At 41.1% G+C, this 23,833-nt stretch overlaps 7 protein-coding genes across 10 annotated transcripts; 3 read left to right on the top strand and 4 right to left on the bottom strand.

Moving 5' to 3' along the window:
• The first annotated feature begins 128 nt into the window (after window positions 1-128).
• Window positions 129-2,502, top strand: LOC119554481 (adenylate kinase isoenzyme 1). 3 transcript variants are annotated; one of them, XM_037865404.1, is made up of 5 exons: window positions 129-205; window positions 258-373; window positions 434-621; window positions 679-1,502; window positions 1,750-1,869. In XM_037865404.1, the coding sequence occupies exons 1-4, from the start codon at window positions 144-146 to the stop codon at window positions 1,462-1,464; spliced, it is 1,152 nt and encodes a 383-aa protein (XP_037721332.1). In that variant the 5' UTR covers window positions 129-143; the 3' UTR covers window positions 1,465-1,502; window positions 1,750-1,869. The 3 variants fall into 3 exon arrangements, with proteins under 3 accessions (XP_037721332.1, XP_037721334.1, XP_037721333.1); XM_037865406.1 differs by lacking the exons at window positions 129-205; window positions 258-373; window positions 434-621 and adding exons at window positions 1,925-2,067; window positions 2,125-2,502 and having other exon boundaries at window positions 1,363-1,502; XM_037865405.1 differs by lacking the exons at window positions 129-205; window positions 258-373; window positions 434-621; window positions 679-1,502 and adding exons at window positions 1,540-1,691; window positions 1,925-2,067; window positions 2,125-2,502.
• Window positions 2,503-2,871: 369 nt separating this feature from the next.
• Window positions 2,872-6,422, top strand: LOC119554483 (adenylate kinase isoenzyme 1). Of its 2 annotated transcripts, XM_037865409.1 has the most exons (5): window positions 2,872-3,072; window positions 4,747-4,848; window positions 5,124-5,246; window positions 5,637-6,014; window positions 6,083-6,422. In XM_037865409.1, the coding sequence occupies exons 1-5, from the start codon at window positions 3,070-3,072 to the stop codon at window positions 6,182-6,184; spliced, it is 708 nt and encodes a 235-aa protein (XP_037721337.1). In that variant the 5' UTR covers window positions 2,872-3,069; the 3' UTR covers window positions 6,185-6,422. The 2 variants fall into 2 exon arrangements, with proteins under 2 accessions (XP_037721337.1, XP_037721338.1); XM_037865410.1 differs by lacking the exon at window positions 4,747-4,848 and having other exon boundaries at window positions 2,876-3,072; window positions 6,083-6,417.
• A 1,280-nt stretch (window positions 6,423-7,702) lies between these two features.
• Window positions 7,703-8,947, bottom strand: LOC119554482 (brachyurin). Its single transcript, XM_037865407.1, has one exon. It carries the CDS (start codon window positions 8,828-8,830, stop codon window positions 7,958-7,960), a length of 873 nt encoding a protein of 290 aa, XP_037721335.1. The 5' UTR covers window positions 8,831-8,947; the 3' UTR covers window positions 7,703-7,957.
• Window positions 8,948-13,267: 4,320 nt separating this feature from the next.
• LOC119552787 (THO complex subunit 6) lies at window positions 13,268-14,458 on the top strand. Its single transcript, XM_037862612.1, has 2 exons — window positions 13,268-13,434; window positions 13,490-14,458. The coding sequence occupies exons 1-2, from the start codon at window positions 13,322-13,324 to the stop codon at window positions 14,427-14,429; spliced, it is 1,053 nt and encodes a 350-aa protein (XP_037718540.1). The 5' UTR covers window positions 13,268-13,321; the 3' UTR covers window positions 14,430-14,458.
• A 16-nt stretch (window positions 14,459-14,474) lies between these two features.
• LOC119552785 (esterase P-like) lies at window positions 14,475-16,197 on the bottom strand. The gene is made up of 2 exons (XM_037862610.1): window positions 14,781-16,197; window positions 14,475-14,724 (listed from the first exon to the last, which is right to left on the bottom strand). The coding sequence occupies exons 1-2, from the start codon at window positions 16,177-16,179 to the stop codon at window positions 14,477-14,479; spliced, it is 1,647 nt and encodes a 548-aa protein (XP_037718538.1). The 5' UTR covers window positions 16,180-16,197; the 3' UTR covers window positions 14,475-14,476.
• A 301-nt stretch (window positions 16,198-16,498) lies between these two features.
• LOC119552786 (esterase 6) lies at window positions 16,499-18,278 on the bottom strand. The gene is made up of 2 exons (XM_037862611.1): window positions 16,841-18,278; window positions 16,499-16,786 (listed from the first exon to the last, which is right to left on the bottom strand). The coding sequence occupies exons 1-2, from the start codon at window positions 18,234-18,236 to the stop codon at window positions 16,539-16,541; spliced, it is 1,644 nt and encodes a 547-aa protein (XP_037718539.1). The 5' UTR covers window positions 18,237-18,278; the 3' UTR covers window positions 16,499-16,538.
• Window positions 18,279-20,930: 2,652 nt separating this feature from the next.
• Window positions 20,931-22,618, bottom strand: LOC119555015 (inositol oxygenase). The gene is made up of 4 exons (XM_037866158.1): window positions 22,460-22,618; window positions 22,220-22,394; window positions 21,247-21,823; window positions 20,931-21,188 (listed from the first exon to the last, which is right to left on the bottom strand). The coding sequence occupies exons 1-4, from the start codon at window positions 22,475-22,477 to the stop codon at window positions 21,080-21,082; spliced, it is 879 nt and encodes a 292-aa protein (XP_037722086.1). The 5' UTR covers window positions 22,478-22,618; the 3' UTR covers window positions 20,931-21,079.
• Between the last annotated feature and the right edge of the window lie 1,215 nt (window positions 22,619-23,833).

The following is a 23,833-nucleotide window of genomic DNA, read 5'->3' as shown; positions in this document are numbered from 1 at the left end:
AAGAAAAGCTTCTAAAAATTGTATAAAAATTCGAACCCGATGACAAACCGCCAAAAGCTTATCGATACATCGGTAAAAGTTTATATTTTTGCATGACTAAATTTGATGGTAATTTTTAACGGTCTAGTTCCGGTCACACTGACATGGACACCAAAACATTGGATTCGGATTTTGTGGAAATTCATCCAAAAAACGGATATTTAAGGTAATTTCCGAATGAAAACCTAATAACAAGGCTAAAGATCAAGTAATTCCAGTGCCAAAGAGCTTATTGCTCATCGACACTCGGAGTTTGAACCTCAAAGTGGAGGTTTAAAACGAACCCAAAATGAGGGCACTGCAACGGAACTTGAGGAGCTTAGGCGAGCGCAGGGTAAGGAATGTTAAGGATATATTGAAAATGGGAATCTATTTTTTATTTTTTAAATTTAAGAACATTTGCGAGCTCAGCTGTCAGTGCCCCGCATAGAAAGACTTGGAGGAAGAGCCCTGGCCATCTGGAATGATGAGCAACAAGTGGCAGAAGTCCTACGCAAAGATGGTAAATTCGAAAACTTTGGATACAGTGAGCAGGGAAAGCTGTATTTACAATATTACGAGGCTATGTTCTTATTGGAACTGGTGAGATATAAAAACATCTTATAAATTTAAGCCAGTCTTATAAAATATAATCTTCAGGGGCGTCTACAACTTGAGTACTACGGTTCAGTAGTTTCAATAGAGCAAGCTTATGTACTCCTTCTTGGCAAGCTGGAAAGTGAAAAGTACACCAACTACCTGGTTTATTCGGCCTTATCCCGAGCTGGTTACATAGTTGTTAGACACAACCCTCCTGATAAAACTCCTGAAGAAGTCACTAGTGCAGATTGCATCTGGGCCCTGCTGAAGGAGAAAGTGGGAAATCAACCAGTACCAGAGCACATTAAAACATCATCTTTTTACGCGGTTGCAGAAAAACGAATGGAAGATATCAAGGAGCTCATTACATCTCAAAAGACAGAAGTTCCTAAGATTACAAAAGAACACATCGATTTAGAATTCGACTCAAGAAAGCGTAAGGCGAATGAAAACCCCATTGAAGAACCAGTCAGTAAAAGAGAAAAACTTTCTATAACCGGTCGGAGTCTCGTGGATCAGCTCAAAAACGAACTGTCATATTCGAAATTTGAAGAGATCTTTGAAAAGTTCGATGTTATACAACTCAAAAGCCATAATGATGCCAAAGATAAAACTACTCAGCCATCAGCCTTGAAAATAACCTTTGATTTGCATCTTCACAACGAGGGTTTCAAGAAGAGTTCACCAAAGCCACCAAATTTTAATGTTATCATTCTCCCATCTCAGACAGCATTTCCCCCCCACGACGAGATCGCCAAGATTCAAAATCATCACACCGCTCCACTGCTCGTCATATCCGTTAGCGAGTCCAAACAGATACAGGCGTTTCTGTACTATATAGGTTGATGATTACCAATACTGCGGATGTGCCACCTCAATAAATTGTACGTGTTAATATATATCCAAAGCTCCATGAATGTATTTTGTTTACCAGACATTGTTTATAAAGAACGCTAAAAGGAAAACAACCTAACAAACAAGCGAATTTTGTCAAAATATTTGAAATCTTTCAAAAAAAAATTTGTTATTTATATGTTTAGGTCTTGTTTTGGCAAAATTTGTGTTCAACAATGGTAAACTTGTATATATTGGCTATAATAGCGCCTTTAATTTGTTATAAATGCGTTACAGGATGCACCAATAATTTGGATGATGGGTGGACCGGGCAGCGGCAAAGGCACACAGTCCCAGAAAATTGAAAGCAAATATGGGTACAAGCATATTGATCCCATAGCATTGATGGAACAGGAGGTAAATTATACCGCAAATTTTAAACGATACATGTTTAAAGTTCTGTTCTGCACAGATCGCATCAAAGACCGCTACTGGCCAAAAATTTTTAGAATTCCAATCAAAAGGAGTACCTGTACCCTTAAAAGAACTTTTACCGTTGATAGAGCACCAATTGATGAGTCACCGTGGCGGACTCAAGGGATTCGTCATTGATGGGTAAGTCAAGACGGTAATTAGATTCAAATTTATAAACATCTGTTAATGCATTTCCAGATACCCTGCCGATTTGGAGGAGGCGGAACTATTGGAGGATGGGTTCGGCACGCCCTCTATGATCATAGCTTTGGAGTTGGCCGAGGAAGCCGGAAGTCAACGAGGTTCCTTGGAATCCGGTGTACAAGGACGCCCAAGTCTATCTATGTATATAGATTCATCCAAAGCGGTGATGGAAAGATATGCACAAGTCACTCTGAAAATCGATGCCGACCAACAACCCGATAATGTCTTTGAGGAAATTCGGGTCAATATGGATACGTTTGTTAAACCGCATGGCAGATTGCATATAGCTCGTTAAGGGATCGTTTTTATTACTTAGAAGGAAGGCTTTAGATATAATCACTTCATAAATCATAATAAGAATATGTAGTGGAAAAAGTTCATTAGATATCCAAAGAAAATTTGAAAATGGTACGACTCAATTTTCAACTGGATAGTATAATAATAAGTAATCACGATTTGAGCTATAATGTGTTGTTATATACGGAATTATGCAAATATTTAGGTATGTACCTCTGCCGGATATCAAATTTAAATTGTTTTAGGATCTTACTTTACCATGAAAACAGTATTTGATGGTCCCACCTTAGATATTATACTCAAAATTTGAATTGAAAAGTTTGGGTTTTAAGTGGAACGGGCCAAAACAAAAGCACTGGTCGTCGGAAAGCTTCGCAGGAAAGCTCATGTCTACGCGCAGTGAAACCGTTAGCCGAATCGGATCGAATCGAAACCCCTATCATTCAGTCACTCTCAACACACGCAGCACAGAGGGTGGTGGAAAATCGTCGGGCGGAGCAATCGAATCTGGGCTAGAATCGACCAAAGGAAGGCTAGAGGGCTAGTAAAGGCATCCGGCACCCAAAAACTATTGAAAATCTCGCGATTTCTTCAGCCAAAGGCCCGCAGCAGCGACGAGTATATCTAGTATACATCATCATCATGGTGAGTGTTTTCAGTGCGGGTGCTCTGCTTCGATTTGTGTTTTTGTTTCTGCCTATTGCCCAATTTATTTTTATTTGTTTGTAACCTACACACCACAAGTTTCTCACTATGACTTAAATCCCGATGGCACTCCAACTGGTTTCTCGAAATTAGAGATTCAGAACACTCAACTCGACCTTGAGCCACTTGCAGTGCACTTGACCTTGCCCAGCGATGCAATCAAGAAACTTTGGGGGGCCTGGGGGTACATATAAGCTTTTTAAGCCGCGAAATGTGGGCACCGAGAATCACCCGTCAGCTGTTCGTTGTTTACGACTCTGGTATAAATAGAGCCTCTCCTAATTCCAACGATTACGAATCTGTGAAATTCCCCCAAAAGAAAAGAGGAATACAAACAACCAAACAAATTAGCAACTCAGCGAAACAAACAAAAACAAAACCGAAATTTCGCATTCCAAGCCCCGTCGAATTTTGACGTCAAAATCCCGATTTGAATAAATTTATGACCAGTTGCCCGCTACACAGGAATTTCTGGCGGGGCTTGATTCATTAGCAAGTCCCCAGCCTCGTCGCCAAAAGGCAGTTAAAATGTGTTTATTGGCGCTACTCGAACTAGACAGTCATGCCGGTTTTGGCCTTAGTCGCGTCGTGTTCTTAAATTGCCAAAACAAAGAAAAAACCAAAAAAAAAACCTTATAAAAGAAATATAAAGAGTCAGAACTGGGTTCCATAAAAATTCCTCTGGGTTAGCTGGATAGTTTTCGAGTTCCGTTTGAGCAGAAAGCATGTGTTAAGTTCTTGAGTTCTATAATTATATTAATCAAAATTGATCCATTTGGGAACCTAAGCAACTGTTAAACTACCAAGTACAGGTTAGTGCTGAATTTTTAACCACGGGCAATCCTCGGATATGACATTGAAAAGTCACTGAACTACTTTATATACATATCAAGAAATTACGTAAATAAGCTTGCAAATCATAAATTCTCACACGCAACAATTTTAATGCGTAGAAATGTGCCAGGAGAAAAGCCAACTAAAAACAACGTCAGAGAAAATAAAAAGCACTAAATTTATGATCTAAGGAAAAAAAGCAAAGGTGCCAGCAAATAACCTGAGCATTATCAAGCTGTTCAAAATCATTCTCTAGTTTTTATATTTTTTTCACCCAAATTCTCGATGGGTGCGACAATGCGGAACAGGCCAATATCGACGGGGGCCTCGGATACTATATAAAAAGCTGATCTGCACATAAAACACACGCTATACGGTCACGGGTGCGATTCAATTGTTTACGGTAATTGGGATATTTTTTGATGAAACAAAAACATTAACAATACCATTTCAACGAATGGAGAAGAGGTGCCAATTGCTTTAGATTACCCACCCTACACACAACAATGATGTGCTACGCAGTGGTCTCTGTTCAAGATCAATGTCATGGGCCCATGTAATATTTATATCCTATAGATACTTTTTTCTTTTTCGTAAGACTGTGTAGCATTGTGTGAACATTATTATCGGCAAACATTTGGGGATTATTCGCTGCTGGCAGAGTGCCCAAATTACTAATAACTACATATTAACCACAGCCAGAAACATCTCGGATGTAGTTCAATAGCACTATAACTTTGAGATATCTAACCATCCCCAACAACTGTCTCGATTGTGTAGTTATTTATGTGTCACCAAAAAGCAATGAAGAAGGAGGCCGAGGATAAGCTCAAAGCCGTGGAGAAGCTCAGAGCCGAAGAGCTCCGAAGGGCACGAGCCGCTGTAAGTAGCCCCTCCGGATGCCAAATCGATGGGCACTATATATACCCTACTACCATGTAGGATTACTTGATGTACATGGCATGTTCTGTCTGGCCGCCGCTTCACCAAAACCAAAAAAAAAACCGTTCTTAGAAACCCAGAGAAAATCCTCCCTTGAAATCCAACCCTAACCCAACTAAGCTTGCGTACAAAAGTGAACTCTAACCCAGCTAAAATTGTAGATGTCTCCTCGCCTTGGTGTTGTGAAACTGCTAACCCGATCTTTGTCTTTGCAGTCTGAAATCCCCATCATCTGGATCTTGGGTGGACCCGGCTGCGGCAAGGGCACTCAGTGCGCCAAAATTGTGGAAAAATACGGATTCACACATCTGAGCAGCGGTGATTTGCTGCGCAATGAGGTAATTTGGCCCGAAATACTGGAATAGTTCCGCTATCTATTTGCAGATGGCACGAGTATATTGTTTTTGCCTTGGTAATGGTTTTCGAACTGTAGATCGAACCATAAATTTTGAATCGGGTATCTGTTTTACGATGTGATGTATGCAAAACCATTTTATAACTTCCTGACTAGAAATTATATTGTTTATAAATGATTATTATGGTATTATACATATAGGATATTGATATAATGATCAATTTGCAATTATATCACGTTCGTACATTTAAAATTGTAGTTCTGAAATTTCTGACCAAAAAAAAATGATATCTTGTTTGATGAATTTTTATTATTATTTGTTTGAATTAGTATAATATTTTGGAACTGTACTAATTACTATACCATTTTATAGGTGGCTTCTGGATCGGACAAAGGTCGTAAACTGCAGGAGATAATGTCAACTGGTGGCTTGGTTTCCAACGATGAGGTTCTGTCGCTCTTGAACGACGCCATCGTTCGGTCCAAGGGAAGCTCGAAGGGATTCCTTATCGATGGGTACCCTCGGGAGAAGAACCAGGGCGTTGAGTTCGAGGTCCGCGTGGCTCCCGCCGATTTGGCTCTTTACTTCGATTGCTCTGAGGACACGATGGTGCAGCGTATTTTGGCGCGTGCAGCTGCATCGTCTGTGAAACGGGAGGATGATAATGAGAAGACCATCAGGGCTCGCCTGCAGACCTTCAGGCAGAACACCAACGCCATCCTGGAACTTTACGATGCCAAGACCCTGACGGTTAGTAATGCATTATCCAATTCCAAAAAGAAGTCGCCGTTTTAATTATCGACTTTTATTAATCCCAGATCAATGCCGAGCGTGACGTGGATGATATCTTTTTGGAAGTCGTCCAGGCCATTGACTGTGTGCTGAAAAAGAAGCAGCAGAAAGCCGCCGCCCAGTGCTAGTGAAATGGAAATCCATTAGGAAACCGGTACCAAAGTCAGCGACGCAAGCAACATTTTTAATGCACTTTTTAGCGCGAATCCCACAATCTCAAAGCTGAGCACAAATGAAAGCTGAACACCAAATAAATTAGTCTAAATCTATATTATGTTACCATATTTAATGGCATTATCCTTCAATCGTGCAGTCAAGCAATAATTGATCTAGTGCTTTAAATAAATTTACACATAAAAAATGGAATACAATGAGTTTGTAAGCCTAGAGATTATAAAATACTGATAGTTACTTAAGTAATGGTTGTAATTTTCCCATTTATGCTATAAAATGCTAATCTCGTCTAGGCACGATTTAGGGATTTCATTTAACAAGTCTCTGGTCAATTATTCATAAACTAATTGCAAGATCCAAGGGCGCGTGTGCTTGAAAGGAAAACAATCGAAAACATTTGCCTTGAATGTGGCTGTGAGAGCCACGTGATTTATTATCGAAAAACTAGAAGCTGATTTAGTTCACTGAACCAGTTTGCCAGCAGCATTTGATTGTTGTGGGAGTAGAACTAATTTAACTTCGTGTCTAAACACCTTGCTAAATATCTCATTTATCTAAATATCTCACCCATGTAGGGTTTTTTATTTCAATTGGCTTTTTGTGGAGTCGAATCGAATTCAAGATCAATATAGATCACTGTTTTACTTTCCAATATTGAAGAGCTCTTAGTCTGTATATATTTTTTATTGAGGAACTTTCAAAAATCTGTGATTATATATCTGCTACACATTAACAAGTTGCACCCGATAAACTGCTCCAGTCATAATAAATTATATGACTGCTAGATCGAGTTTAAATTAGAGCAAGTCATCGAGTTAATTGATCGACTGTCTGAGAGATGTTCAATCCGTCGGGGAATGGTTTCTGAGTTAAATCAGAAATATTTCGGGCCAATAGATGATATCAATTTTTGATAAATCTCTCAACGAAAGAGTGCGTCATTAACTTCAGTTTGAAAGCAAAATAGAACTGACACCATTCGAACAACAAAGGCCGAAAGAAAATCTTGTCAATTTGGACCTTTCCAAAAAAACTGGTAGAAATAGAATCGTCCATCTGTCACGGAACTAAATTCCAAGTGGGACAAACCAACGTCACCGTGTGGATCTCCAGCTCCTCTTCGAACTGGAGTGGGTTCGAGTTCTTAAAGATCGACTCGAGTGTAAAGTCAACACGGCAATATTATGTAAAATAAGTGGTCTTCGAATGATGCCCAATAATTGTGGGGTTTCGTAAATTATGTAAAAGGTAGAGGGGCCCGCAAAACCCACATCAAACAAACGAAAACTTTGGATAGAAAACGAAACGGTTAAACGCTCAGAAATTATCACTTGGCGACGTAAAAGTTTTTATCGGGCGATTATCGCCGGTCGAGATCAGATCCCCAAAATGCGGGAATTCCAATTCCACAAAAATCAGCATGACTAAACAGACTGAAAAGCCGAAGCAGGTTTTTTGTGCTATTATTGTTATTTTTGTTTTTTATTTTTTCATATACAATTTCTTTATATTTTGCAACATTTGTTGCTTTCTTTTTGTTTGCGGCTTGATTTTATCCGCTGTCACTCTTACAACTAAAATAAATATAGATGTTTAAATAGTTAAAGCTAAAATCAATGTACAGATTTCAATGAGAGATATATCACAAGATTGGAGAATTTCCGTTAAACATAAAGCTATCAAGATTCAGTCAGTGGTGAGATGGGCTGTTATGAGGAGGGCCCATCCTAAATGAGATTGTTATCACTGTGCTGATGGGGATGATGTTGCTGATGATGCTGGGGTCGCTGGTACTGCTGATGTGGGGCGTTGTGGCCACCAATCTTGCTCTCAATCCAGTCGAGGTAGTGGGTAACCCGGGTGAAGCCACCAGGAATATTGGTTTCACAACCATCGGCGGGTCCGAAACTGGTAATGCCCACCACCATCTGAGTGTCCTTAAGGACCAGCGGACCACCCGAGTCACCGGTGCACACTGTCTCATCCTTCAGACCCTTGGCACAGATCACTCCCGCCGTGACCACATCGTACTCCTGGGCACACTCCGCATTCGAGATCACCTGCAGTTCGGTGTACTGCATCGAATCCGAGTTGGTCATCTCCACCATGGCGCCCCATCCAGTGGCCACCACGCTCATCCCCGCGAACTGGTCATGTCGATATCTGCTGGGCAGCGAGGCAGGCTGGATTCGCGAGGTGAATCCAATGTCCTGAGGCAGTTTGACCAAGGCAATATCATTGGCCGCCGTCTCCGGATTGAAACGCTCGTGGACAATGAACTTGTTGGAACGCAGGACCAATCCGCCCGACTGCTCCGTATCCTGAACGCTCTTGGTGCCCAAATACACATCATAGTGTGTCACTCCCATGGTGCAGTGACCGGCGGTGAGGATCCAACGGCGATCCAGCAGAGTTCCGCCGCACAGGATGCGTTTGCGCCACAATTGCTTGCCAATGAGCATCACCTGGTAGGGGAACTTCTCGATCCGCCCGAACTTCGCGTGTCCCAGGGCATAGCTTTCTGTGAGCGTGGGTTCCCAGACCAGCAATAACAAGATCATTCCCAATCCCAGCAGGTGGGCGATTCTGTTGACGATCATTTTGAGTTCTGTTTACTTGATGCACTTGTTTGTTGTCACTGATTCTTCTCGTTTTATGGATCTTCTTTTGGAATTTTATTTTTTTTATAACGTTTTTGTTTCTGAGTTCTGCGCGCTTTGAATGTTGGCTTCAATCTAAATCCATTCTGATGGAGCCGTGATATTTTATACCTCGTCGCTCGCGCTCAGCAAAATATTTCGCCGGCTTTCTGGCTCTCGGGCTTAATTCTCCGCTCATCTTCGCAGATCGGCAGACTCTTCTCCGGTAGCCTGTTGTTATGACAGCAAACAAGTCGTAAAATCTCGTTTATAACGCTGGACTCTCGGAACCTCAGATAGTCGGCCGATTTTCATCTTGCGCGCGTAGCCAGGCAAAGTTCAAACTACAAATGGGAAACGGAAGTGGAATTTGGGTTATTTTGATTGCGTTCATTCCCGAAATATCATATTTCGTTTTTTTGGGCCCTCGATGATATCAACAAAAGAGAAGCCAAAGAGGATTCCACGAAATATATATATTATTTACTCAAATTTCATATTTTGGCAAGAGAAAATCGAGATACAAGTTGGCATGCGGTAGACAATAGAACAGGTATTCCAGGTGGAGTTGGACGTCTTCAAACCACCGCCCCTTTTGGTGGATTGAATTTTTGGGGTGACAAATACGATTTTAATTATGTATAAACTATAATGGAATTCTGATTTAAAGACTCGTTTTGCCTGTCGTTTTTCCTTTGGCTTAACAATTCGGACAAGTCAGTTGGAAATGTTTCATTCAACTGAAAAAAAAGATGGAATTTTTTATTTGAAAGTTGCTTTTGCGCATCTTCACTGGCATTTTCGTAATCCGTAAACAACTGGGGGACTCCAATTTTTTTCTGATTCAGTGGCGCCATAAGAATACGTCTCAAATAAGTTATTCATTTACGCCTCAAAGTCCAAAAATGTTGCTAATTCCAAGCAAAACTTTCGGCCAAATTTCGGGAGAACGTCGATGAATCAAGTTAGCTGATTGTATTTTATAAACATATTAGTATGTAGATTGCGCTCCAGATCAAAATCACAACAATGCTGACTCAATCAATGCTTTTGTTCTACTGTTTTCTTTCGATTTTCCTGTTTTCTTTTCGATTTGCGCAGGAATTCCGAAAAAACCAATAAAACCAATCGTTTGGAATCAAAGTTAATTTGCTTGGCGCCAGCCTGATGGGTTGTTAATGAAAAACAACGGAGATTGCCGATCGCTTTAATTTTATTTACTTAATTAGCAGCCGAATTGTAAAAACAACCAGCGAATTGCTTTGTTTTTAACACGGAATCCAGTTCTTCAATGAAATGTTAATCTTGAGGAGGGGTACAGGATTCATGCTAAATGATCTTGGTAATTACACGTGCCTCCACATCCCATAGAGCATACAAAAATCGGGGTTCTAATATTCCCAACGATCGTAATATTTGCATTACTCATTTGCAGGTTCAAGTTTATAAATATACAAACAGTAATGAAATTAATTGGACATGAAGGTGCTAAGCACTTGCTTCGCGAGAGATGATCTCCGGATCCCTGGAATGTAGGATAGTAATCCTCGTTAGAGATCTATAAACTGCACGTGTAGTACACATAACTATGACTTCCCGTTCTGGGAGGTGTCTTTTATTGACGGACAGGCTAATCTTCCAATTAGTTTTCAGCACATCATCAAAGTTTATAGATCGGGTTCTCGGGCTTTACTTTCTTGCCTTTTCGGGCCAATTTAAGTTTTAGTGCCACCGTCTGAATGCATATTTCATTTTTCGCCGTATGCTTTGAATATATTACCCCGAAGAACCGGCGAGATTTATTCGACAATTAAAATTTAAATTACGCGGCCGGGAATCCGAGATGTAAATTGATGCAAATGAGAGATCGGGACGGGAACACCCCAAAAAAAAGCGTTGTTTTTCGACCACAAAGTTCAGCGGCTCCCGTCTCTGGCGCCAGAAATGTTGCTTACCTTGCCCGAGAAAGTAGCCGACCTTGACGGAATTCGGAATCGGAGATCCGAATCGCAGAGATATTGGCTAGAAAGCTGGATTGGATTGATCGGTCGCCTAATTGGGCGCATGTAGAGTGCATTGACCAAGATTTTAGCGTTGGCGTATCGTTGAGATGGGCACATCAAATCGGCCATTGACGTCAGATAAAACACCATTTGTTTCGTACCGGGGGCCTCTGGAATCAGAAATCAAAAATTAATTAATGTGCTGGACGGAATGAGCTTTTAATATGCAACGGCGTAGAACCAGTAGTCACCATGCCACTTTTCGCCAGGCAGTAAAAGTTCCACTCCTCCCGAGGGCTCGATCTTCAAATGTTTCTCGGCCAAAGACTTGGACAAACTAGATCCGGTTGGATCTCATTTTATGCTAAAGCGAAATGGATACGGAGAACAAACAAAAAAGAAAGAGCCGCTTAGAAGAAATTTATAGCGCTTGGGGATTTCCCAAAAAAATGAGCAAAATACTGGGCCACAATAACAAACTCCCATGACGCTGTGTAGCAAACAAAATTTGCTGAAATTCATCAAAGGCATTTATCATTAGTCGAGAGAGAAAGATGATCGCTTGATCGCTTGATAGCCGTTAGCCAAATGCAAAGAAACTTTTTGGCGCCAGTTATCCAGACGGCGTCGACTTATACGATATATCCGAATAACATATTATATTATCTTTGAAATTTCCATTAAAAACTAGTTCCCATCGTTTGCAGTTCCGATCGCCCTGGAATTCCCGAAAAACACGTGCGAAATGCCAATACAAATGGTCCAATAAAAACCTAAGAAAGTCGTCAAAAAACAAATCGTCTTGGAATCTCGATTTGAATTGGCATAATACGTCAAGTTGTCAAATTAAATTTGCATGCCATTAATATGCTGCCAAATGAAGCGCAGCTGAAGTCGCTTATAAAACTTGATATGTTTTGCGCACAGATAAGGAATTGATTAAGCCGGAAAACCGCCTTTTAAACCAGCAATAAAGCTTACGCCCCAAGAGAAGTTCTGGGCCTTAATGGGATTCGGGGAATTTTCGATATTCCGAATTTATGCGTTGCGGCCGGACTATGTGAATTATGCTGCGACAGATCGAACAGCTTAGTGGCGCCGAAATAATTAATTATAAATCGACTGTCTCGACATTAGTAACCCACTGGAATATGCATATAAATTAGAACGATTAGAACGGTCGAGAACAACAGCCTCAAAAAAGTTTGTCAACAACGCACTAAAGATTAGGAGCTAAAATGTTATTTAGTTTTAAAAACATACAACTGATAAGGGTATTTAAGGGTAAAGAAGATGTTGCTATTTAAAAATTATATTGCAATTTACTGTCAATTTGTTTGAGCATTAAAGTCTTAAAAAGCTTCTAAGCCTAGAATTAATTAGCTGTACTCGTATATTCTAACTATTGTAAATTCTCGTTTAGATCACAAAGAATTATTTGATGTCCAACATAAAATTTTATGTTAGTATTGATTAAGACCTTCGTAAAATAGAACATTGAAAATTAAGATTGAAATTTGTATTTCTTAATCAAACTCAGCGTTTTTGATGAACACATAACATCGCTGAATTTATTTGGTAAATAAAAGCTCAAGCAAATTATGTTTTGTTTGATTGGTACACAACGGAAACCTGATGTTGGTAGCCATTAAATTTGAAGTTGTCTATTATTGTTTTCCAATCATAAGTGGGCAATCTTCATTCGTTTAAAGGCAAATGAATATAAGCACGATCTCCAAACTTTAAGAGCGCTTCAAAATTGACGTCATATCGAAGACTTTTCCACGATTTGATGATTCACTCACGAATTCAATCCAATTTAACAAGTTGATATTAAACGTCACTGTGGGTTTACAAATTCATATTTTTAGGCGATTAGTCAATTTCGACCGTCTCAAAGGTTTCAGACTTTCTTCAAAGTCTTCTCTCACTGTGACAATGCAAATAATATTGACTTAGCGGAATGCCATCGAACTTTAATGTCTGATTAAGGCAGAAATTCCCAATTTGAACCGCATAAGGCAATCCAGCTTACAATTAATGAGATTAATCGTAAATAAACATTTACGGTAAGTACCCTTACTTCAGATTGCATCTGTCACTCGATAATTCAAGTAACACACATGGCGAATAACATTATTTATAAGGAATGCAAATTGCGATCACCGGCGAGCGATTTTGTTCGAATAATTACAATTACAATTGGATGTATTTCCTCAAAAACAAACAAATTTCGAATGATTATAAACAGGTTTTTCAAAAAATTCAAAATAAGCATTACGTTAGGTAACGAATAAACGTAAGCTAATCGTAGTGCATACACTACGTAAGTATGACCTTAGGTAAATCTAGTATATTTATGTATTTCACCTAGAAACGGTCTTACTAAGGGAACCGGCGTAAACAAAGCAATTAAATTTGGCTTAATTAGTAAAACTTGTTAAAAAACATGAAGCTAAAGGATTTGAAGCGTGCTTACAATCATGTCCTGGCTCAAGCTATATCCACATCTCATCAGTACCTATTTGCAGGCAATATGTTTAGTGATATCTTCGTGCTCAGGTAGGAACTCCTAATTTGGCGCGATTTCCTTATATTTAACTTATTATTTTTAAAGGATCAAGGAATTGGACAAGGGTTCCGAGGAGCCACCGGGCAAACTGAAAATCTTCCCGCAGGGCAGCGATGTGTACATAAATTACCTGGCCTTCCACCGTGATTTCCTGATAGTGGGTGCTGTGGGTCACATTTACGGACTGAAATGGAACGAGGAGGAGGAATCACTGGCCACCAAACGCTCCTGGGAGGTGAAAATTCCCATGCAGGTGGATGCCGTTCAAGTGCCAGATGTAAACTCCATGTGGTTGGACTCGGAAAACAGCATCCTGTTCGCTGGCTGCGGCGATGGAGTCATTTACCAAGTGAGTTTGGAAGATGGACGCGTGCAGCGAGAGTACCGTGGACACACGGACTACTTGCACAGTGTGGTCGGTAATTCTACCGGACAGATCTTCTCCGGCGCCGAGGATGGCACTGTGCGAGTGTGGAGCACTAAGCAGCAGGAGCAAACTTCTATGCTGGAGCCGTACAAAAACCCGGATCTATTGCGACCGGATTGGGGCAAGTGGATAGGAGCAGTGGCTGTCAACGAGGATTGGCTGCTCTGCGGTGGTGGACCCAAGGCATCCATTTACCATCTGCGTTCTCTGGAGTGCACCCGCGTCTTTGACTTCCCCGGAAAAGTGCATGTGTGTGATTTCGTAGATGACTGTGTCTTGATTGGCGGCGAGCACAACCATGTGCAGTCCTACACCTTAAATGGAGATCTGCAGGCCAATATTCCCGTAGAGAACACCGCCTCCTACTCCGCAGTTTGGCAGACATCGCCCATTAAAGTCATGTCCATTGCCGGCTTCAGCAACAAGCTGCACATCCTCAAGGACTTTCGCTTCTTGGACAGCAAGATTGAGATGTACGGCAACGTGGAGGGGGATGAAAACGATCCGGAGGAGGACGATGAGCTGATCGAGGAACCACTGACAGTTGAAGCGGCCTGAAGGTTTAATAAATCTTTTTCTATAATGTACATTTATTTATTTATTGCTTAAGGTAACTGATCATATTGCTCGTTCCGACAACCGCTTTGTATTATTCGCAGCACTTGATATTCCTTGCTATCCAAATTGTTCTGGAAATCGCACTCGCCAAATCTCAAACCTCCCCTTTTGTCAAGTGCAAAGTCCTCCAGCATCTTTATGAAATTTCTTGTAATTATTTCTTCATCGGGTCGAATATGTGCTCGTAGTGGAACATCGTCGAAAATCAAGAAAAAATCATCTCCATGGACAGTACCTTTAATAAGTAAAATGTTATGACTTTCAGTTACTTTAATTCAAGTTTATACGTACCGAAATATATATCAGTGCGATTGGACAGCACCTGGCCCACTCCCGACACAGAAGGATTATCGTAGATAAAAGAATAGACAGGACTTTTTCCATATTTTCTGTGAAGATCTATTGAGCTAGGTACGCTATTCTTAAAAAGAATATCAGTAAACATGCGCTGCAAGTCCCAATAGCTTTCCACACTAAATCGTCGATCTCCCAGATATTGCTGTCTGAGTTTTCTAGACAACTCGTCCATATCCCAAACGGTTTCCTTCGAGTCACGGTAAAAGAGCAAGTAAGGAGCCCAGTCAAACCAACGATCATTTAGTTTTTCGATCCAGGTCTCACCGGTTGTCTTATTTATCTCCAAAAGCTGAGCAGCATTATAGCCTCCATCCTCAGTGGTATATGTAACGACCCAAGGAACTTGTGCGAATTTCCCGCTTTTGATCACATCTATTGGATGTTGAGTGAGAAAGGCCTCTGGTGCATCTTTTGGCTCCACCGCGGGTCCGAATACAGCAAAGGGGACGTATGAAAAAACGAGAAAGCTTCGTACAGCGGATACTACTTCAGCGGCCGGCTTGGACTTCAAACACTTCTTGAGCTCTGCAGAATCTGATGTCTGTCCGCAGCCCACTATACGACCTAGCTCAAAGGCACGTCCTCTGCCCCCTTGCTGGACAACCCAAGGATCTAGGGCATTTCCGCTCACCGACACAGCTGCCCTGGCCAAGTGGCTGAAATCCTCATGCAGGAGCTGTAAATGAGCAGATGCACCGCCTGCAGAGTGCCCAATGACCACAATATTATCCGGCATGCCGCCAAAGTTGGCAATATTTTCCTTGATCCATCGTAGAGCTAGGCGTTGATCCTTGAGTCCATAGTTTCCCGGCAAATCCCTATCACCGGTGCTAGCGAAACCCAATGGTCCAACGCGGTAGTTTATTTTGACCAAAATCACAGTACCCTCACGCATAATGTACTCGTGGCCATATAATGATGCACTACCGAACATGAAGGCACCACCATGAATGACAACCACGACAGGAAAGGTGCTCCGGCCTTCATTCTTGGGCTTATAAATGCTTAGGGTTAAGCAATCCTCACTCCCCTCCAGCATTTTGCCTTCGGCTCTAAACTGGTTCCATTGCAAGCAGCCTACTTGTCGCTGAGTGGCATCGAACACATCCTTCCACTGATGGTTATACGGCTGGGGAGCTTCTAATCGTAGTTCACCAATTGGGGGTTCGGCATAGGGAATCGATTCGTAGCTTAGGTAGTGGCCATTATCCTTGCCACGGAGTTTTCCATTCGGGATCTCAACAACCAAAGGATCTGAGGAGAGGATTGCTCCAGTTCCTTCGAAGGCTATCCACAGCAAAACAAAGCACTTAAACAATTTGAATGAACACATGTTCCGGAACTCAACGAATTACTAATGCAACTGCGAGCAAACAAAGCTGAATTGTTCTTTATAGCTGCAAACGAGTCTACTAAAATATATATAGGTACCTGTATCAAACGCGTTTTGGAAGTAAAAGATGCAAAGCCGTCAGTGAGAAATTAACAACGAAATTAAAACTACACAAAGCAAAATTTCGATACTTTTATAAAATCTATATGCAGTTTTTTAGGAAATAACTAAATAGTTATAAATAGGATATGTTATAAAAGTATTATTCATTTGACATTTTTTTTTTCACTTCAAATAAATAAATAGGCTTTGGAACAACTTCTGTGAAATCAATTTCAATTTTATTGCCTCCAAGAAAATTAGGGAAACTGTACATAATGTTTATTCTCACATCCCTCCTTGTTTATAAGTAATAAGTTAAATTTCTCACTGCCCACATTGTCTTGGAAAACACATTCACCATATTTCAGAATGCCACTGTCACTGAGAGCAAAGTCCGCAAGCATATTGATGAAATTTTTGGAAATTATTTGCTCATCCAGACGTAATTCCAGATCTCGTACAACGTTTTCGAATATCAAAAAGTAGTCGTCACCATGAACGGTTCCTTTAAAGAGGCTAGTAAATAAAGATGATTTATTAAGAACTTATTAGAGCTTACCAAAATGAATATCCCTTCGCTTGGTCAGAACCTGTGCGATTCCTCTATCGGCTGGATTGTCATAGAAAAAGGCGTAGGCGGGACTCTTTCCATATTTACGGTGAAGATCCAGAGAGTCCTGTGTGCTGTTCTTGAAAAGGATATCCGTGAATAGTTGCTGCAGTTCCCAATAGTTTTCGGTCGTGAATCTCTGATTTCCCACATATTCCTGCCTTATTTTTCGGGAGTAATCATCCATTTCCTGGATGCTCTTCTTTGAGTCTCTATAGAACAGCAGATATGGCGCCCAATCGAACCAACGATCGTTGAGTTCCTCAAGCACAGTCTTTCCAGCTTTATTCCAGTCCTCCAAAAGCAGGGCGGCATTGTAGCCACCATCCTCTGTGACATAGGTCACGGCCCAGGGAACTTGTCCGAACTTTCCGCTTTTAATCACTTCAGTGGGATCCTGGGTGAGGAAGGCTTCTGGAGCATCTGAAGGTTCCACCACAGGCCCAAATGGTGCAAAGGGTACGTAGGAAAATATAAGGAAGTTTCGGACAGCGGTTACAATTTCACTGGCTGGCTTGGACTTTAAGCATTTCTTGAGGGTCTCCGAATCAGCAGCCAGTCCACAGCCCAAAATGCGACCCAGCTCAAAGGCGCGTCCTCGGGCACCCTGCTCCTGCTGAATAACCCAAGGATCCAGGGCATTGCCGCTGAAAGAGATTGCCGCCTTGGCCAACTGGCCGAAATCTTCACGAAGCATCTGCAGATGAACCGAAGCTCCGCCAGCGGAGTGGCCCACAACCAGGATGTTCTCCGGCTGTCCGCCAAAACTGGCGATATTCTGCTTGATCCATTGCAGAGCCAGGCGTTGATCCTTCAGACCATAGTTACCCGGCAAATCTGTATCGCCGGTGCTTGCGAAACCTAGTGGTCCCAAGCGATAGCTTATCTTCACCAGTATGAATTTGCCCTCTCGCATCACGTTCTCGTGTCCATTTTGCGATGCTGCTCCGAACATGAAGGCACCTCCGTGGATGTGGGCCACCACTGGATAGCTGTCCCTGCTGCTATTCTTCGGCTTGTAAACGCTGACGGTCAGGCAATCCTCCTCGCCGGCCAACTTGTTGTCGCCCTGGATGAACTGATCCCATTGCAGGCACACCACTGGTGTCTGGCTGGCATCGAAGGTGTCTAACCACTTTTGCTTGTATGGCTCCGGGGCCTCGAATCTTAGCTCCCCCGTGGGTGACTCGGCATAGGGAATCGATTCGTAGCTGTAGTAAAATCCATTATCGCGACCACGCAGTTTGCCCTGAGGCAGCTCCACCACGAGGGGGTCATCTGGGTCACTGGCGAACGAGCTGAGCCACAAAAAGCTCAGCACGAAGATCAATCTCACGCAGTTCATGTTGCTCACTCCCGCGAATTCAGACCGCAACTATCTTGCGATTTGGAATCGGCGGCCCCTTTTATTCGATCGGTCGGCTTATCGGCCACCCAGCACCCGATCACCTGAACAACAAGTCTCATTTGAGATCTGGACACGCCATGAGATTAGATTTCTAATTCCTGGAATGGACTTTGGCATTACTCTTGTGTGGACATCCATACGATAGCCGTATAAAAATTTAGATTGTTACATATTCACCCCGATTGCAATTTTTTGCTTGATTTAGTTTATTTATTAGACATGCATCCCAATCGAAATTGCCTATCCCACTTGAGGTGAGACACTTATTATACAATCGTATTTAAGTCAACTTGATTAATTACTTTATATGCATGTTGTTTATACTTATATTTATACAGATGCCTCTGATAATACACTTTTAAACGAAACCGTTTTAAAGCCGGGTAAGACGTCTAATATTGTTAAAGCTTTCAAATATTTGGACGCAAAAGGACATCATCTTTTGAGTGGGCAAAAATGTACAATATAATTACGAGAATCTGCGTGGTCTAATATTTTTGACCACTCTTAGAGGAAACAATTAAATTAAGAACGGATATTTTATATATGCTGGTCAATTGAAACCAAATACAGGGTACTTAAGAGACGTACAGTGTTTCGGTACTTATTAAAAAGAAAATTTTCTAGAGCAGTAATATTAATTACTGATAAGATGTCATCATTGGGCAAATAGTGAGAGCAAGGTACACTCAAGAAAATGCTAGCTTTTGAAAATAAAGATAATACTATGGTTAAAAAAAGCTCGGCGCCAAAAAGTATGTCGATTTTTTTTACAAAATGTACATATGTATGTATTAGATCACTGAGCAAGAGCATTTGTTTTTTAGAACCTCTGAATTTGTTATTTCAAATTTTCAACAAGGAAGAACGCTATAGTCGAGTACCTCGACTATCAGATACCCGTTACTCAGCTAAAGGGACCAAAGGAAAATGGAGATATGCAAGCAGCAAATGCGCCACCTACCGGCGGTAGACAGATTTAAGCGTTGTGGGCGTTAGAGTGGGCGTGGCAAAGTTTTTTTTAATCAATCGATAGGTATTGACAAGACCAATACATTGCAGTTTAAATTTTTTATCTAGCATGAAAATTGTGTGCGCCACAGGCTTGGGCGGTTTGTGGGCGTTAGAGTGGGCGTGGCATATTCGCGTGACAAACTTGCGCTGCGCTCAAGCCTACGGAATCTAAATCTGAAATCCCATTTCTCTATCTTTGATATTTTCCGAGATATCCGCGATCATATTTACGATTTTTTGAAGTTTGTGGGCGGTTTGTGGGCGTTCAAGTGGGCGTGGCAAACTTTTTTTTGGGTCAATCGATAGGTATTGATGAGAACAATACATTTCAGTTAAAATTTTTATTCTAGCATGAAAACTGTAGGAGCCACCGTTTTGGGCGGTTTGTGGGCGTTAAAGTGGGCGTGGCACTCTGCTGAAACAAACTTGCGCTGCGTAAGAAGCTCAGGAATCTGCACGCCTAATCTCAATAGCCTAGCTCTTATAGTTTCCAAGATCTCAGCGTTCATCCGGACGGACAGACAGACGGACAGACGGACAGACGGACAGACGGACATGGCTAGATCGACTCGGCTAGTGATCCTGATCAAGAATATATATACTTTATGGGGTCGGAAACGCTTCCTTCTGCCTGTTACATACTTTCCGACGAATCTAGTATACCCTTTTACTCTACGAGTAACGGGTATAAAAATTATTTTATTGGTTTCGCGCTACCGACGCCAAAAAGGTCGGGATCACTGGCCGTCTAAAAAAAAGGGTTTAAATTTTGACTATTAGAGAATTCAGCCACAAATTCATAGAAGTATTCCACTTTGAAATCGGGATCTAATTAACCAAGTTATGAAATCTGGAAGTTCCGTTTTGGGTTCCAATTCTGAAAGCCATTGAAAATACGGAAAAATCTAACATGACAATGGGTTAAAACTTTGACCCTCAGTAAAAAAAAGATATTAATGTAGAATAATAGAGAATTCAACCACAAATTCATAGAGGTATCACACGTCTAAATCGAAATCCAATTACTCAAGTTATGGAATGTAGAAGTTCAGTTTTGGGTTCCAATTTTGGAAACCATTGGAAATTCGGAAAAATCGAACATGAAAATGGGTTAAAATTTGGACCATCTTTAAAAATAAGTATTTTAATGTAGAGTATTCGAAAATTCAACCACAAATTCATAGAGGTATCCCACATCTAAATCGGAGTCCAATAACCCAAGTTATGCAATCTTGAAGTGCAGTTTTGAGTCCCCCCTCTGAAAGCCATTGGAAATACGGAAAAATCTGACATGTAAATGGGTTGAAATTTTGACCCTCACAGAAAAATAACATTTAAATGTAAAATATAAGAGATTTCTACCACATACTCATAGAGGTATCCCACGTCTTAATCGGGATCCAAAAACTCGAGATATAGCATCTAGAAGTGATATTTTAGGTTCCGATTCTAAAAGCCATTGGAAATTCAAAAAAAAAATCGAACACGAAAACAATTTCGACCCCCCTTTAAAAAAATAGTTTTATGTACAATATTAGAAGTAAGAGCCCTGCATGAGTGAAATCATAGCGGTCCCTTTACCCACATTTTCCAAAGATTTCAAGTGAAGAAATTTAGTACAGAGTTTTTTATGGGATATATACACATACAGGCGTTCACATGTATTATTTTACATTAAAGGTATATAGGTTGTCTATGAAATAAAATGCAATCGTTTGGGAACCAAACAGTTTCTGGTAAGTAAGTAGAATCTCCAAAGCACTCGCTCAAAACTCCAAGACTCCGGGCAAATATTTATCGATCAAGGTCTGGTAATAGGGCCACAAAGCGTCGATATCTGGAACCACCTCGCTTTTCGTGTACAAATCGTAGCGACTGTGAGGAAGAATAATCATTATACTGGGGATGGATTAGAATAGATAAGGAAACTCACTTGAAGATCAGCACCCACTTCTTGGTCTCCGCATCCTCGGGAGCCTCCAGGTGCTTGTAGTCACCGCCGTTGTGCCAAGGATAAAACGAGTGGAACCGAATGATGTTGCAGGCCACATGGGGCAATTTGGTCTTGTTGTGCTTCAGCACTGAATACATGTACTCATCGTGACCCCAGGACATCAGCAGGTTGTCCACCCCACAATTGGGCTTGTAGATGCCCAGCTCGGTGTTGTAGGCAGGATTGTCGCCATCGGGATTGCCCTCGAAGCTCTCGTCGCGATAAACGATGCTATCGCCCCAACGGCAGCCCACGGCGAAGGTGTCCCCCACCACCGCCCACTGGGGCTCATCGTAGAAGGCCATGATCTTGCCCAGGTCGTGGATGAGGGCCGTCAGATGCAGCCAATCGTGCTCCGGAAACTCGGCACGTGCCCTCTCAGCTGCCTGGAAGGCGTGGATTATGTTGGGCAGGTCCAGATCGGGATCTGATTCGTCCACTAGATCGTTCAGCTTCTCTAGAGCCTCGCGCACCGTCATCTTAATCGTGTTGAACTTCAGCCAGCGATCGCGGCGACCTGATAAAAAGATTTACATTTTAAATAAAATAATAATAAAACCAGATTTTTAAAAATCTCCTTTTTTTGTTAGATTTAAAAAAAAATGTCCAAAATGTTATTAACGAACTTTAACTACGAATATTACCATATTTTAAAATCATTTAAAGTAACTACATATTAAACTCCTAAAATTTTTATTCCTAAGATCCTTATACAACGTTTTAAAATTGTGCTTCAATGTATGACACTCTTTCTATAATTTTCACATTTATTGAAGTCTCATAAATTAAAAAAATTTAATAAATAAAAAAAATATTATTATTATATTAAAACTTGTTTTCACACAAATATTCCACTCTTAGTTCTCCAAAACGAAGGTTCCTTTTCATATCCATTAAGCTCATTGTAACTCACCTTTGACGAAGTCCACAGTTTGATTCAAGTGCATCTGACGATAGGTCTGGCGTACTCGTTCCTTCAATGGATCTGTGGTGTCCACACTGTAGTCCCGGAATTTAGAGGGATTCTTGTCTGCAAACGTGGGCTCAGGGCGCATCAGCTCCGAAGGATCCAGAAGGTGGACATGGTTCTATCAATTAAATTCACAACCGAATAAGATACCGGAAAACATTTATCTTGCAAGAATTTCTTTACCTCCGTAAGGATTCTCATTTTGAAAGAAAAGTTGATATTAAGTAAATCAAAGAAACTAGAATGTTATTTTTTGGGTAGTAACCGCACACTTGAACGAGCGAAACACTTTTGAATCGCTGGACGCTCAGATTCCACACTTTTATAGTCTGACGACCATCGGAAATTCAACGGAATTCACAATCACATTCTATATAGTACACTCTCTTCTATTCTAAGTGTACTAGAGAATGATTTATAGTACGTTTGTTATTTTTCAAAACACGAGAGTCGCCTGCGTCGCTTCCCGTGCGGCCTCTCCCAATCGCAACAATATTATAAAACCAGGCTCAGATATTCTATCTACCATATATGTGGGGTCTTAACACATAACATTCGGTTTTATAACCCCTTATCAGGAGCCTGGGACGCCTACACAGCAACAGCCCAACTTATCTGTAGCTGCATTATTTTTTTCCCTCCATAAATTCATAAGACTGGAAGTTGCACTTGACTGATAACATCGAAAGGCTGGCTATAAAGAACATAACGAATCTGTTCCACATATATCTGGAGCAAGTGCAAGGCCACGGCATTGAGTTACGAGTCTGATTGTTAGGGTCGTTGAGCGAGGATGCATGAATGTATTCCTTAAAACTATGGGATATAACCTGATAAGAATGCAATCATAATTAAAATAATTATAAATAATTATGGAAAGGTTAATATATAGAATATACAATCTATAGTCCTTGGATACCTATAGTCTTTAACTGGAAGTAAAAATGTAAAATGACTCATTGGATCAGTCAAAAAATATTTAAACAAATTATTCAATGTTATGGGGGTTTTTTATATTATTATTATATTATATTGTATAGGGTAAATATCGATCCTCATCATAAATATAGTTGCTATAGCTGTATAGCCCATTAAAATAGATTGTTTTACATTATGGCAGCTTTGTATAGTTTTTACGCCTCCTAACATGATTTTAGCGGTTGCCCGACCTACAAGATCGGGCAATCAAATTTCCCCTGAATCAAAAGTCATGCCCTAAGCCCCCGAAAAATTCCTATATCCCCTATAGATCTTGGTCTAACCTTGAAGAATCGTCAGGAAGGCAGCTAGTCCCCAGCCAGAAGCCAACGCTCCAGATCCAGCGATCATCCGAACGTCTAAAAGTAGCAGCAACGCCCCGCAATCTGGGTAGACAGTCATCAAGCTGAAGCTTAATGTGCCATCAAGGGGGGGATTGCCTAAAGAAAAGTTATCAGTCGTCTACATGACGTCGGTGGGATCCGATTCGATCCGATCCGGACGCCACAAGTGCGAACTACAAGTTGAGATTTCACACTGCCCACGAAGGGGCGGACTGATCGCCGGAACCTGGGCTAT

This window comes from Drosophila subpulchrella, chromosome 3L (genome assembly GCF_014743375.2).
Source record: "Drosophila subpulchrella strain 33 F10 #4 breed RU33 chromosome 3L, RU_Dsub_v1.1 Primary Assembly, whole genome shotgun sequence".
Taxonomy (NCBI): Eukaryota; Metazoa; Arthropoda; class Insecta; order Diptera; family Drosophilidae; genus Drosophila; species Drosophila subpulchrella.
This window is presented reverse-complemented; position numbering and strand designations above follow the sequence as displayed.

Coding starts and splice junctions, on each gene's coding strand:
- LOC119554482 (XM_037865407.1), bottom strand. CDS start 8,830: ATGATCGTCAACAGAATCGCCCACCTGCTGGGATTGGGAATGATCTTG.
- LOC119552785 (XM_037862610.1), bottom strand. CDS start 16,179: ATGTGTTCATTCAAATTGTTTAAGTGCTTTGTTTTGCTGTGGATAGCC. Junction 14,725..14,780: donor TCGCACTGATATATATTTCG/GTACGTATAAAC, acceptor TACTTATTAAAG/GTACTGTCCATGGAGATGAT.
- LOC119554481 (XM_037865404.1), top strand. CDS start 144: ATGGACACCAAAACATTGGATTCGGATTTTGTGGAAATTCATCCAAAA. Junction 206..257: donor CCAAAAAACGGATATTTAAG/GTAATTTCCGAA, acceptor AAGTAATTCCAG/TGCCAAAGAGCTTATTGCTC. Junction 622..678: donor CTATGTTCTTATTGGAACTG/GTGAGATATAAA, acceptor TATAATCTTCAG/GGGCGTCTACAACTTGAGTA.
- LOC119555015 (XM_037866158.1), bottom strand. Junction 21,824..22,219: donor AACTGTGGACTTCGTCAAAG/GTGAGTTACAAT, acceptor TCTTTTTATCAG/GTCGCCGCGATCGCTGGCTG. Junction 21,189..21,246: donor AAGTGGGTGCTGATCTTCAA/GTGAGTTTCCTT, acceptor TCTTCCTCACAG/TCGCTACGATTTGTACACGA.
- LOC119554483 (XM_037865409.1), top strand. Junction 4,849..5,123: donor TCCGAAGGGCACGAGCCGCT/GTAAGTAGCCCC, acceptor TTGTCTTTGCAG/TCTGAAATCCCCATCATCTG. Junction 6,015..6,082: donor ACGATGCCAAGACCCTGACG/GTTAGTAATGCA, acceptor TATTAATCCCAG/ATCAATGCCGAGCGTGACGT.
- LOC119552787 (XM_037862612.1), top strand. CDS start 13,322: ATGAAGCTAAAGGATTTGAAGCGTGCTTACAATCATGTCCTGGCTCAA. Junction 13,435..13,489: donor AGTGATATCTTCGTGCTCAG/GTAGGAACTCCT, acceptor TTATTTTTAAAG/GATCAAGGAATTGGACAAGG.
- LOC119552786 (XM_037862611.1), bottom strand. CDS start 18,236: ATGAACTGCGTGAGATTGATCTTCGTGCTGAGCTTTTTGTGGCTCAGC. Junction 16,787..16,840: donor GCGAAGGGATATTCATTTTG/GTAAGCTCTAAT, acceptor GCCTCTTTAAAG/GAACCGTTCATGGTGACGAC.